This window comes from Drosophila montana, unplaced genomic scaffold (genome assembly GCF_035044405.1).
Source record: "Drosophila montana isolate Dmon_TW-CO22-7 unplaced genomic scaffold, ASM3504440v1 contig_3833_1, whole genome shotgun sequence".
NCBI classification, from domain to species: Eukaryota; Metazoa; Arthropoda; class Insecta; order Diptera; family Drosophilidae; genus Drosophila; species Drosophila montana.
Genome location: NW_026998704.1, coordinates 1,178,847 through 1,191,899, shown reverse-complemented (window position 1 = coordinate 1,191,899; position 13,053 = coordinate 1,178,847). Strand labels below are relative to the sequence as shown.

The following is a 13,053-nucleotide window of genomic DNA, read 5'->3' as shown; positions in this document are numbered from 1 at the left end:
CGCTAAAATAATTCTATTTTGAATTATCAAGAAGTAAACCATCAAACCATTTACTCAGTGTAAATTGATTATTATACACAACATCATGTTATTATTTAAATATATATTTTTTCTTAAAGTTTTACAAAATTGTCATCTTACTTTTTCTTAACCTACATTACAAATTTGTTCTTATATATGTAGCAAAATGTAACTTGGCCACTACGACCATCGTAATTGGTATCTTAATTTTCGTAAATTTATACGTGTCTTAAAAACAATATCCCAAATGGGACTGCTAATACCATATCCGAGATCTTGATGAGCAAAGTGATGCTGATAATGATACCTCTTCATATGATATAAATGATGACCCGCCGATGGATTACCGTAATGCAAATAATAATGTATCATGTCATAGCATAAATAACCTATTAAAGCACCCGTTAGTACCAAACGCGGATGGTTATTTTGTAGAAGAAAACTCAGTGGTGTATAAATAATAGTAGCAAGCACAACTCCAGGCAATGGAGGAAAAACAAGACGCATCGGATCAAATGGGACCTTGTGATGCAGTCCGTGTATCATAAAGTGAAGGGTGCACAGCCAAGGTCCACTGTCGCTTGTCAACTTTACATGAAAGACCCATCGGTGCAATGTATACTCCAGCAGCGTCCAAAATATCACCCCAAAGAGCAGATGGCTGAGGAAGGTTGCAATCTAATTGTAAGGATACCGTTAAGTAAATGTGTGTTGACGTATGTGTTGTTTAAACTTACTTCTTTCATATTGTGCGAGTTCGCTTGGAACTCTGGCCAGCCGCAGGCAATAATCGCTGGGATCCAGAACATTGGCACAACCCACCATGGGGTCTTCGTGCACATTTCCAAATACCAAGGACCGAACAAGCGCAGGGGTCTGTCTACTGGTTTATGTACCCATTCGTCGTAATATTTAGTTATTTTTGAAATTTGGGGCAGCATAGCTTTCGACCAGTCCACGAGGTGCTGACAATTAGAAAAAGAAAAACCGTTTTAACGATATTATCAATTTGTCGATACTTTTGAACAGTGGCAGCGCTCATTTCGACTCTATCATCGACCTATCGATATATTCAAAACCATCAAACGTTGGCGTCTCGAGCAGCTGGTTGGTTTTACTTCAAAGCTGACATTTGAACAGGTTGGCTGATTTCATTCCGTTTTTGTAAGCTGCAGAACACGGCAATATTTAAATTCCTTATAAATTCTTCAACACAGATTAGACGTATTGTGGTTAGGCCACATTCAGCAAAAAAAATGTCGAACACCACAATACGCCCAATACCAACATTAAAGGGCATGTTTTCGGTGCCGCGTAAGTATATTTTTTCAAACAGCCATGGCAACCAAAAAGAAATGTTTACACGATTGGCATTCGTTTTCTTGTAGGCGTCACACCGGGACGTAATTTTCTAAAGGAAAACAAAAAGAGCCTACGTTCCCTAGAAAAGGCAACTACAGAGAAGCTTGCTGCCAAGGAACCAGTGCGTCCGAAATGGATGCCGCCACTACTTCGCACTCCGTCCGAGGCACGTGAACGTGAGTCGAAGAAGTGCGAAACTGAAAGATTGTTTTCAAGGAATGTTGATGAAGAGGTGTGTTTATTGCGCAGCCAAAGCAACTCGCGTTCGCAGCAGTTCCTGGACAAACCACAACCGGACGAACACGAGTCTTGCGCACACCCCGAAAAACACGAAATTCAAAAGGAGAAAAAGGTTCTCCCAAAACCGCAGCCGGTTCAGCCATCATCGAGCCGCTGTCAGTCATGTAATGCCGAACGCAGCTCCACAAGCATTGGCATACAGACAGAGGACATAAAGGATGAGCTTTACCTTACCAATGCACTTAAAAAGTTAGTACCTTCTCATTAAAGCCAGCATATAGCAATCGAATTGAACTAAATTTCCGAACACATCTATATGTGTAGGTGCAACATTGATAGCAAGACAGTTTTAAGCGGGGAACGCAAGCTATGCATTGCTCCTGACCTCGACTACGATGACAACTACGGAAGCTACAGTCAATTCAATGACGATGAGCAGCCGCTGTCGGCACGCTCCAAACACAGCCTTCTTGATATAGATGACAACGAAACAATGCCAATGCCAGAGATGGAAAATTTAGGTCTCGATCATACTGACGAAGAAGCACCGCTGAGTGCTCGCAGTCGCGAAACAATTGCTTCAAATGCTACGACCAAATCAAAGCGTCGCGAATACAAGCTGGGCTGTGAGTATAACAAGTAAATAATCTGTGCATCTAGTTGGCTAACTGCGTGATGCTTTTACAGCACGCGATGATCTACGCCTACCGCGCTATTTGGAAAAGGAGAAGCGCGAAAAAGCTGAGGCTCAAGAACTTATAGATTCACGCGATCCGGACTGCCCACGCGGTCATGTATTGCTGAGTGAGCCGGACCGCCTGGCTGCGTTAGCTACCGCCAAGCAGCGTAAGTTGCAACCAATTTTACATACACCAGCATTTATTATACATTTTCATATTTCACTTGTAGGCTTTGATACGCTCATTAGTGAGCTAAACCACATGCCCATGACCGCGCAGACACTACGCGTGCGTTCTCGTAAGGCTGAGATCGATAAGGAACTGACCGTTGTCGAGGACGAAATACGCGTTTACTCTAAGCCTAAGGTGTATGTGAGAGCAGCCAAATCGCGAAATCTCTAAGGCATGCAAAATTTCGTTAATGTTAAATGAAACAAAAAGAATCTCCCACTCATTCAAATAGAAAATCGAACGGTTTCTACCAACAGGAAATATCGCTTTGAACAATATTCCCAACTATATGACTATTGGAGCATTTGGACCAAGCCTAGTCTTTTATGAGTTCATAGTATTTATATTTTTTAAATGAGCATCAAAAAAATGTAAAAAAAATATGAAATAACTAGAATGTCAACTCCAGACACTAAACTAAAAAATATAAAAAAAATAAAATAAAAAGCTAGAGTGAAGGAGAAATTTGGATTTTCAAGAGAAAACTGAAGACCAACCAGCAAACATGCTTAATTATCTTTCGTACACTCACCTCCATGCTTTCATCCAATTGATTGTTGTTGCTGTCCTCCGATTTTTGTGGTTGTTCCAGCAGTTCAACTCCATTCTCTGCCAACTTATCCGTACGCCTCTCATTTGTCCTTTTATCACTTTCGTGATCCTGTGCGCTCACCTTGTACTCTCTCATCAGGTACATGGCTGCATCGGAATGCGGCGGTGCCTTCATAAAACGAGATGTCATATCTGTCTGACTGAGTCCCTTTAGGCTGCTTATTCCGCCTGGATGTTTGTGCATAAACTCGGACAGATCATAATACTGCTGCCGATATTTCACTATGAATTTATTATTTTGCTCCGTCTGGTTGAGGGCATCCATTTTGATAAGCTTTCAATTCTCTACTGCAACGCAAATAGTTCATGAAACAATTATTAGTATTTGTACATAGCCATATATTGTAGTAGATTCTTAACTTTTTAATTGAATACTTGTAACTAATGCACCAGTTGTAATTTATTTTCTGATCATCTGTAATTGTCAACAGCAGTCGATAGCTAAATTATGTAGTGCTCCCCCAAAATGCATTATTTTTATTGACTTTGGAATAGGTACTGCATAAATGAATTCCTATGGTTTTATTAATACTCTTTTTACTTGAACAAAACTGCAGTTTTATTCAATTTGAACTGCAGACAGTGTTCCTTCTGCCTAGATTATAAATGTGAGGCAAGCATTAAAAGTCGATGAAAGCGTAACTTAAAGATAAGATAAAACTAAACATAATGGGTCTCTTTTAATCGCGTGGTTATTTTATTGGGCCATGATTTTCTTCAACCATTTTGTTATATAAAATTCTATCAATAGCAATCAGTTTATGGCTTGTTCATAATCATTTCGGACAATATTGAGCAATACCTGTGGGGACCTATGAAATTTGAACTGCGCTGAGCAAAAAGTGCATACAACTTTTAGCGATATTCTTTCATATGGATGATATATTCTCTATAACTTGACTCGATCCAAAAGCTCAAAATAAAATGTGCTCTTTTGAAACAAATTTGATCTGGTAAAAGTTTACATATATTGTGAACTTATTTTATGAGATCTTGACCAAAGCTAACCACCATATCATATAGCTATTATAGGAAGAATCGGTCGTTAAATTTGCATTTATCTTATTGCTTTATGCAGATATTCACCAAAAAAAATTGGTTTGTCTTTTTTCTTCTTGTCTAAAACTCAGCAATTATGAGCCCGCACACGAAGAGTCGTCTGGCAAACTTTGGCTGCTGCAAATGTAGATGGATGCGAGTGGAATCTGCAATTCGACTGCAACTGGGTTTTCAGGCTGAACTCGAGTTTCGTCCGAGTCAGCAAAAGGCTTGCATGGATTGTGGCAAGCCTTGGAGGAAGCGGGGGCAATGATTGCAGCCTCTGACTGTTCTGGCGAAAAGTATTCGGTAATCTGAGGACAGAAATTTGTCGAGTGTGCGCTTAAATATTTTTACTGGATATTTCCTCGACCCTTATTTATGTTAAACCTCCAGCACCTCCAACACCATAAAGTATAAATATTGATAAAGCCTTGCCCGTCTATCCGTCTGTCTTTTTCTAAGCAAACTAGTCTCTCACTTTCAATGCTTTCCTTATTGTACTACTCTTGCATATAACTAGAATCGGCTTAAAATTAATTGTTGAAAAAAATTCTTGAGAAAATTTCAAAAATTTTGAAAGAAATTCTAATGAAAATGCATTTGCGGCCTTCAACTGTACTCTTAAAACTAATAAAAAATGTAAATTTAAATAATAAATAAATTACATTAAATTAGCATCCGATCAGGCTTAAATTAATTTGAAAGAATGTTTCGAAAATGCATTTCAGACATGATTCACACCTTAAGAATAATTGCGGAAATTGGGGATCAGAGCTTGTCTGGGCAAAGTTTCAAGTTCTGCTCGCACGGGTAAAAACAGATATTCAAGGATCTGAGACCCTTATGAAAATGCTCGAAAAACTCTTTTTATGAAATTCCTATGTTTTTCATCCGATCGAAACGGATCGAATTTATTAATCTTATTTATTTGGTCAAAGGTGGAATTTTGGTCGTACCAGAAAAGTAATTTCTACATGTAAATAGAGAAAATCTTGTCCATGGCAAGACCCTCTAGATTGTAACATGGCAGTTCGACCCTTGATTGAATCGCACATTCATTAAAATATAAATCATTCCTATACAGGTCCTATACATACTATATCATACTGTCTACATTTGCGTACTTTGTATATATGCATATTGTTGATAGTCCTTGCATTCGCAAGTATTAAAATTCCTGCAATGTACGTAATTGCTCTATGTAATAATAGGTTCAATTTGATTAGTAATTACTGTTAATGGCGCATGAGAAATATTGCAAGCTGCTGCCAATTTCAATGTACTCGTTCCCACAGAGTATATGGAATATGGCAAAGGCAGTGCCGGGCCCAGGCCAGTCCACGTATGCTTCAATATGCATATCGCATTCCTCGAAATATATATCTATATAGCAGATGTTGTTTTCAGACGACTGCACAAGAGTGCCTGATATTGACCTCAACATCAATTCGAATATACAAATGCATTGAGATGAATTTCCATTCATTCTGCTGGCTCTGATTTGAGCTATGTGTACGCGACAATTGGAACGTAACGCCAAACAAGTTAACTCTTTCATAAAAGAAAAGAACAAAAAAAGAACGACGACTAAACATATAGTTGGTATTTGTGTTAAGTAAAGAGACTTGCAACTTATCACGTATCGCTATATCGCTGATAGTGGCATGTTAATGCCGGGTCCCGGCCAGAGGCCTCGGTCGGTCGTTTGTCAAAGTCTTTGATAAGCCCCATACTAAACATGGGCAAGGTGTACCGTACCGTTCAGATAGGTTAGGACCCGATATAGCCGTACTCTGACTCACGCGATTGTATTCTTTGCCATAATATTGAATGATAGGCATACGGGAACTATCTATTTACTCGTATTTATATAGTACCTTATATGAATGCTTATCTTCAGTATTTATGGCTTTATTTGGTTTTCGGTTTTCGTTTTTGTCATATCTGTTCTTTGGCTTTGGCTGGCTACAGACCCGACCCGACTCGCCCCGCCCCGCCCCGCCCGCCCTACAGGTCTATCTGACGGGTCTACCAGCTGAAGCATTTCAGACCCGTCAACTCGTCCGTGCTGACAAGCTGTTACTTTGTGACGTGTTTGTCCCAATTTTATGGAATCGCAATGTTTTACATGCTCAATCTTATCGATGAACGTTATCTCTTCGAGTTAGTTGTAACAATTTGTTTATCTGCGATATAGAGGGGTTTTTTTTCATTTCTTATATCGCGCAAGTGTTAAAATAAATTTCTACATTTATGACAAGGTTAGATATTATATTAATACTAATATTTACTATTTTTGCACTCGTTTTTTAGTATTAATAATATTATTATTATAACCTCTATAATAAAATGATTAAAAGTGAACGTTAAATTTTATTCCAAGCGACCTTTCACACATTTTCAAGTATCCATTTTAAATCGTGGAAAATAATTTAAGTAAAATAAGCTGGCCAGTAAAAGCCGGGTAACATCCACTAGTGTGGATGAATCGTATTAGTTAAAATTAGAAAATAGTTTAAAAAAAAAAACCGCGGAAACTAGGAAAAATTGTAGAGAATATTGCAATTGCAGGTAAACACGAATGGACAAACCTTTGTCACGCCGTTGACTTATCGAGGGGAAAATCAAAGCGAATATAGGATCAAGACGAATTTCTGTACAGGCCGAGCGATAACAATTAATTATTTAGCAAAGGCCGAAAGGAGGTGCGATTTCTAGCGAATCAAGCGCGTCTTTCGGCTCTTCACAAATTGCAGCCGCGTCGTATACGTAATTTGTTCTCAACACGAACACGAACACGAACGAAGAAGCCGACCGCACGCAACGCAAAGCAACTCGCAACTGAAATTGAAATTGAAAAAGAGCGCCTAACGGTTGGAAGGAACAGCGTCGACTGCGACTGCGACGCTGACGGCGACGGCGACGGCGCTGCCTCAACAGCGCTGAGCATAGTGGAAGCTTTACCACCAGATAAACGCGCCGAAAATAAGATTAACCGTTTATCACATGGAGCACGCTCTCACATGCGTACAACTATTGTACTGTGCCTTATCAGCTGTACAATCTTGTTCAAGTGCCCGATATGGCTAAAGTCTATTATTACTTTACGACATAAACTCAATAATAAACCCTTTAGAGAAAGTGTAGTTATATTTACACGTGTAATTCGGAAACTAAGGCTCCTAGAGATTCTTGGTAAGCGGCAGACCTAGCGTACTCTCGAGCAGCACAGAGTTGAGTCACAATTATCAAGATTCCTTGTCTGATAAGAACTATTGTGTTCTATTAAATCGTTTGATTACTGATTAGTGACATGGAGATTCTTGTATAGCTTTGATTATTCCGAATGACTCAGAGGTAGATTGTCACGTGCTAAAATATACAAAAAAGGGTCCGTTGGTTAAGTTCCTTTGATTATATTATTTATGATCTTCAATTTTTTCGAGATTTAATTTTTGTATATTCTCACAGTACTAAAAACAAATAAATGTAACTGTAATATTTTCAAAAATCCAAATATATTCTGCTGGAAAACTAATTAAGCGCATCTGGTTGAAGGTGCGTAAAATGTTAAATCTATAATTGAAATTACGGAGATAAATCGGTTCGATTTAAGGACGGTTTGCAGCCTTATGAAAGTAAATTGTATACGAGTTTTTAATATTATTATATTACCACAATCGAGAGTAGAAAATCCTCGCTATGGCCAGCTGATTATTGGGCCATCTGGCTCAGGCAAGACGACGTACTGCAACGGTTGTCAATTTGGATCCAGGGAATGCCAACATGGCCTATCAGCCGGTGGTCAATGTTATGGAAGGAGGATGCACATGGAGCACATGCAGTTGGGACCCAAACGGAGCGCTGATGCAATGTGCCAAGTATCTAGAGGAGCATTTCGAGGATTGGTTGCTGCCGAGGCCAATTGCTCCTTGGTAGAGGATTATGCCTGAGTTTCCTTTAAGCTATTGCCCTTAAAACTATATATAAATATAGTATATATAACTATACGCTCTAATGATTGTAATTTCCTGTGATAAGTAATTACTTCACTACACAATGGCGGTACATTAGTTTCTTAAGCAGCTCATTGCAAAAAGAAATAATAGAATTTTCATTAGATTCCCATGTCAGGGTATTAAAATTCTCTATTGTCAACCAAATATTATGCACTTGTCAATATCAATATGCTTATCTATTGATTTTATGCTTATTTTGACAACGTTTTAAGTTGCGTTCATTTTTGGTTTTGATAATATTTCGGACAACCAGAGCAGAAATTCAATAATTTTGATAACCGATAAACGATTTTGGTTTTCTTGGATCAGGCAAATCAGTTTTATGGACGAGTTAATGAAGTTATGCGGTATTTGGCATTAATAGCATATGAAAATGAAACTGAATTGGCAATGGGTCACCATGTCGATGGACTCACTTCTACGGCATCCGACATTCAAGAGATCTTAAGTTTCAGTGTTGGCAAACCACAAAAAGACCGCTGAAGCAAGTAACTGTGCTCTAGTGGCAAGAGCTCGACTTGGAGATACCTCGTAGCTTAGTCTATGTATAAAAGTTAGTGTATTAGTGAACTTTTATTTTTACAAATTAATATTATTTACATATGTTCGACACACAGCTGACAATATTAAATAAATTATATATATTTAAATATTAAATATGCATTTTCAGCAAATCGCCAAGAAACCGCAAACTTATTAATCTTAATCTTAGTAATCTCTTACACTCTGGCTGAGAGGGACTTCTACTGTAGTAGGAGTAGGAGTTGCCTCCTATATGCCTGCTATAGACTTTACAATTATTTTATTATTATTACAAGGTATTTGATTTCAATGCTGATCTCTGGTTAACAACAAAAAACACAATTTTGCCTGGGCAAGGCACGTGATGGCCATTGGCTAAATAACCCTTCAAGGCCAGGGGGGCGGGGGCGAGGGGCAAGGGGCGACACGTGTGTGAACACCGATTCCCAATCATATATCCATGTGTCCTTTGACATTTTTGCACGCGAGGCAAATATCTGAACCGTGTTAGTTTCCAACGCTTTTAAATTATAGCAAATCCGGCAAAGCCAGGACCAGGGACACACCTTTGAGTGTTGTACGAAATTTATGCGCTCCCACACACATCGACTCACACACACACACACACACTCTCGGGAGCTGTCAGTCGGACTATTTGACATTGACACGCCAAGCCTTTTCGTAGCCAGAGCTACGCCCACTGTCACGCCCACATTTGCTGCGAATCGTAAGTCCAGGTCGAAGGACCATTAATTACATACAACATATGTCGGTACAGGCCTTAAGTATAATATATGTATATACGCCTTATAACAGCCCGTATCCGTTCATATCGAACCGAGTCCGTACTTAAATGCTTGAGAGCATTCAATTAGGCGCCTTCAAATTTGTTCGATTGCCATGGGGCCAGGTTTAATTAATTGTAGCCGGGTTAAAAGAGCTTGTTGTTGTCGTTGGAGTGTCTGAGCTTGTAAATGATAAGTAGATGGCCCAGGGAGACACTAATTATGCCGGCAATGTGATAAACTTATCAATCAAATGAAATGACTGATCGGGCGCAGAAATTCCTTCGCATGAGTAATGTTCCATTAGCTGATGAGAGACCACAACAAAAGCCCCCAATAAATTGGCTGATTCATTCATATTGCATTGGTACACACCAAATTAGTTATTTTGGAATCTCTGATTAGACTTCGCAACCAGATTATCGAAAGAACCTGATAACAACGCACATTGAACCAACACAATACAAAAAAAATTAAACAGGCAAATACTCTTTTCTTTGTTAGTTTGCGAGTGAAAATTTTTGTTTCATAATTTTTAACTGCTAAACTGTTTTTAATTCAACATTTTCTTGTGCTTTATTTGAAAAAGGATTTCATTATTTGTGGAAAGACTAACATTTTCTATGCTTCTATAGTTTATAGATTATTTATTTCACCCGGGCGGTGCCGGGTAATTTCTTCTGGTCTATGTATATCTTTAGTTTATTGTACTAACTGACTTGATCTTGATCATTTTTAATTTTTTAGGTCGAATCCATATATATATATAAATTAAATAATCCTTTTTATATCTTGAATCCATATAAAATGTTTAAAAACATTTCAACATTTTCTTGTGCTTTATTTGAAAAAGGATTTCATTATTTGTGGAAAGACTAACATTTTCTATGCTTCTATAGTTTATAGATTATTTATTTCACCCGGGCGGCGCTGGGTAATTTCTTCTGGTCTATGTATATCTTTAGTTTATTGTACTAACTGACTTGATCTTGATCCTTTTTTAATTTTTTAGGTCGAATCCATATATATATATATATATATAAATTAAATAATCCTTTTTTATATCTTGAATCCATATAAAATGTTTAAAAAGGGTATAATGTTTTTTGCAAATCTATGTAACAGGCTGAAGAAAACATCTCCGAACCCATAAAGTATATACACCTGATTCTGTTTTTACACGGTTTGAAAATAAAAAATTTTAATAATTGTTTACACGATTTGTAACCATTTAGCACGATTCAAAATCTTTTGGGTTTAATTTTTTGGCAAGTTTAATTTTTGCTTAATATATTTATACCACAAATTTAGGGGAATTCCCTTTTTGTGGATAGAAGCAATTGTCATAATTTTAATTAACATTACTTTTAAGCTTAGAGGGCATACCTATTTTTTCTTTAATAACTATGCTTGTGTAAATACACATTATATATGTGATTTAATAAAATAAACATAATTTCTTGTTCTTAAAGAATCCTGGTTTCTCACTAATTTTAATAGGTTTCAGAGATAAGGATCCAATCACCTATTTTTCCATACGATCAATGTCTTTTTTTTTACACGGTTTTTTTCTATAACTAATCTACCGTGTAAAAAAGATCAGGTGTATATTCTTGGCCGATTCGATCTAGCCATGTGCGCCTGTCTTCCCGTCCGTCCGTCCGTCTATCTCAGAACCTATAAGAGCTAGAGTCTTTAAATATCTAATGTAGGTTCTCCTAGTGCCCGCGCAGTACGAGCTTGTTTCCCAGAATCGATAGCTTGCCCCGTTTCCAAACAATCGATCAAAATCGATATCGAAATTCTATTTTTTTGAGCAAACTACTTAGGTTTTAAGAGCTTAAGTGAACAAAGTTGAATTTTAAACTTTGCATAGATGTGTCTTTCTGTTGAAGGCAGTAAATATGTTGAAACCGGTCAGATCGGACCACTATATCATATAGCTACTATAGGAAAGTTCGCGGTCGCGAATAGTAGCCTCTTATATGGCAATATATTCTGTTTTCCAGAATATTTTCATCAAACTGAGCACTCAAGTGCTTCAATATTCTCACATATCTGAAAAAGGGAAATTCTTTCTATTCTTACTTTCTCGCTATTTTGTTGTTTTTTTTTCAATTACTGTAATGATCCCACTGTTAAGCTACCTTTCTGGTTTGGCTTATAAGACTAACAAAAGTTGAATTTATTAGAAATATATTATCTGGCCTTATTTTCCCAAACGTGCACCTTGTACCCATGACCAGCATTATTAGGCTTACACAAAGAGCACAAGCTATTTCATTTTGTTTGCACTGTGATAATGCAACTGAAATGCCAAACTCACGAAAATAGACTGAAATTTGAAAATCAATTGAAAGCTCGAGCGCCCAACCATTTCTGAAACTGATAAGCGACGATCGTAGGTCGGGAACTGGAAGAAACGCGAGGTATCGGTCAGCTGTTAAGTGAGCTGCATGCATGTGCATTTGTATAAGAGTATTTGTATTTAGTATAAGAGTTTTTCCTGGCTGGAGATGGGCGCGCTCCGTCACGAAATTGAACATGCACTTGAAAAAACGCAGCGCCAGCACGGACCATTTTTTTTAGATCTCAGCATAATGAATGTTCTTTGTAATGGGATGGTTAATTAATAATATTTACACTATCATATAAATGTCATAATACTACTAGGGAATCTGATAGTCTACACCCAAAGGGTACATGTTTTTTTGTTTCAAAATGTTTTTAATATAAGTAGAAGAAAACCAATCTATTTAATAGACGGGAAATTATAAGCAAAATCTGATTATTTTTTCATACATCTGTTTATCAAGAAATCGAATTAAAATAACTATCGGGCTATTTATTCATTGTTCGGCATTTGAAAATAACATGATTTTGTTTTGCCAAATGAGCGCGAAATATTCCAAAACTGAAAATCAATTTAATAAGAGTCGATCATAAGATACCCTGCAGATTGATCGAAAACAACCAGCAAAGCTAATATTTTCTGTTGTTTGCATATATTTAAAGTTGAATGTTAAAAGAAAACTTCTGGTTAACATATTCAGCGTTGTTATCCAAAAAGACACGCGGATCATCTTCCATTTTATTTGAAATATTAAATTGATTGGAATGTTTGAGATATTAAGATATCTCCGTACGGGCTCTTTGACTCCATTGCTTTTATTATTCATTTTTTTTTTTTTTTCAGCAATCTTTCGCTCTATCTGCTTGTGTGCCTTCCAATCTGTTCCTCGACTGTATGCAGTTTGAGGTCTTTATGGAGCGTGGAGCCGCGTACGTACCAGGGACAGTTGGTTATCTATCGGAGTACCCGATTCTGCAATACCTGTATACGTTTATAATTGGATTTGGCTGCAATCCCCCAAATCTATACTCCATAAAGCCATATTGGCAAAATACAGTGCACGTATACAGCTCTTTTGCATCTAAGCGGCAAGTTGCTTCTTTTATTGTTGAAACACCGCAGTTGTTGCAATCTGTGACGACATTTTTTTACCGTCGCTTTGAGGTGTTGTCCAAAGGTAAGGCGCT

At 37.5% G+C, this 13,053-nt stretch overlaps 2 protein-coding genes across 3 annotated transcripts; one reads left to right on the top strand and one right to left on the bottom strand.

Moving 5' to 3' along the window:
* Window positions 1-85: 85 nt before the first annotated feature.
* Fa2h (Fatty acid 2-hydroxylase) lies at window positions 86-7,021 on the bottom strand. 2 transcript variants are annotated; one of them, XM_064696030.1, is made up of 4 exons: window positions 6,779-7,021; window positions 3,067-3,434; window positions 759-986; window positions 86-699 (listed from the first exon to the last, which is right to left on the bottom strand). In XM_064696030.1, the coding sequence occupies exons 2-4, from the start codon at window positions 3,409-3,411 to the stop codon at window positions 202-204; spliced, it is 1,071 nt and encodes a 356-aa protein (XP_064552100.1). In that variant the 5' UTR covers window positions 3,412-3,434; window positions 6,779-7,021; the 3' UTR covers window positions 86-201. The 2 variants fall into 2 exon arrangements, with proteins under 2 accessions (XP_064552100.1, XP_064552101.1); XM_064696031.1 differs by having other exon boundaries at window positions 3,067-3,429.
* LOC135437927 (uncharacterized) lies at window positions 1,143-2,999 on the top strand. The gene is made up of 5 exons (XM_064696028.1): window positions 1,143-1,335; window positions 1,410-1,872; window positions 1,948-2,249; window positions 2,311-2,469; window positions 2,533-2,999. The coding sequence occupies exons 1-5, from the start codon at window positions 1,278-1,280 to the stop codon at window positions 2,703-2,705; spliced, it is 1,155 nt and encodes a 384-aa protein (XP_064552098.1). The 5' UTR covers window positions 1,143-1,277; the 3' UTR covers window positions 2,706-2,999.
* Window positions 7,022-13,053: the final 6,032 nt, after the last annotated feature.

Excerpts from the sequence above, each read along its gene's own strand:
- LOC135437927 (XM_064696028.1), top strand. The coding sequence starts at position 1,278 with ATGTCGAACACCACAATACGCCCAATACCAACATTAAAGGGCATGTTT. Across the intron at positions 1,336-1,409 it reads GGGCATGTTTTCGGTGCCGC|GCGTCACACCGGGACGTAAT; the intron begins GTAAGTATATTT and ends GTTTTCTTGTAG. Across the intron at positions 2,470-2,532 it reads GTTAGCTACCGCCAAGCAGC|GCTTTGATACGCTCATTAGT; the intron begins GTAAGTTGCAAC and ends TTTCACTTGTAG.
- Fa2h (XM_064696030.1), bottom strand. The coding sequence starts at position 3,411 with ATGGATGCCCTCAACCAGACGGAGCAAAATAATAAATTCATAGTGAAA. Across the intron at positions 987-3,066 it reads AATTGGATGAAAGCATGGAG|CACCTCGTGGACTGGTCGAA; the intron begins GTGAGTGTACGA and ends TCTAATTGTCAG. Across the intron at positions 700-758 it reads ACTCGCACAATATGAAAGAA|ATTGCAACCTTCCTCAGCCA; the intron begins GTAAGTTTAAAC and ends CCTTACAATTAG.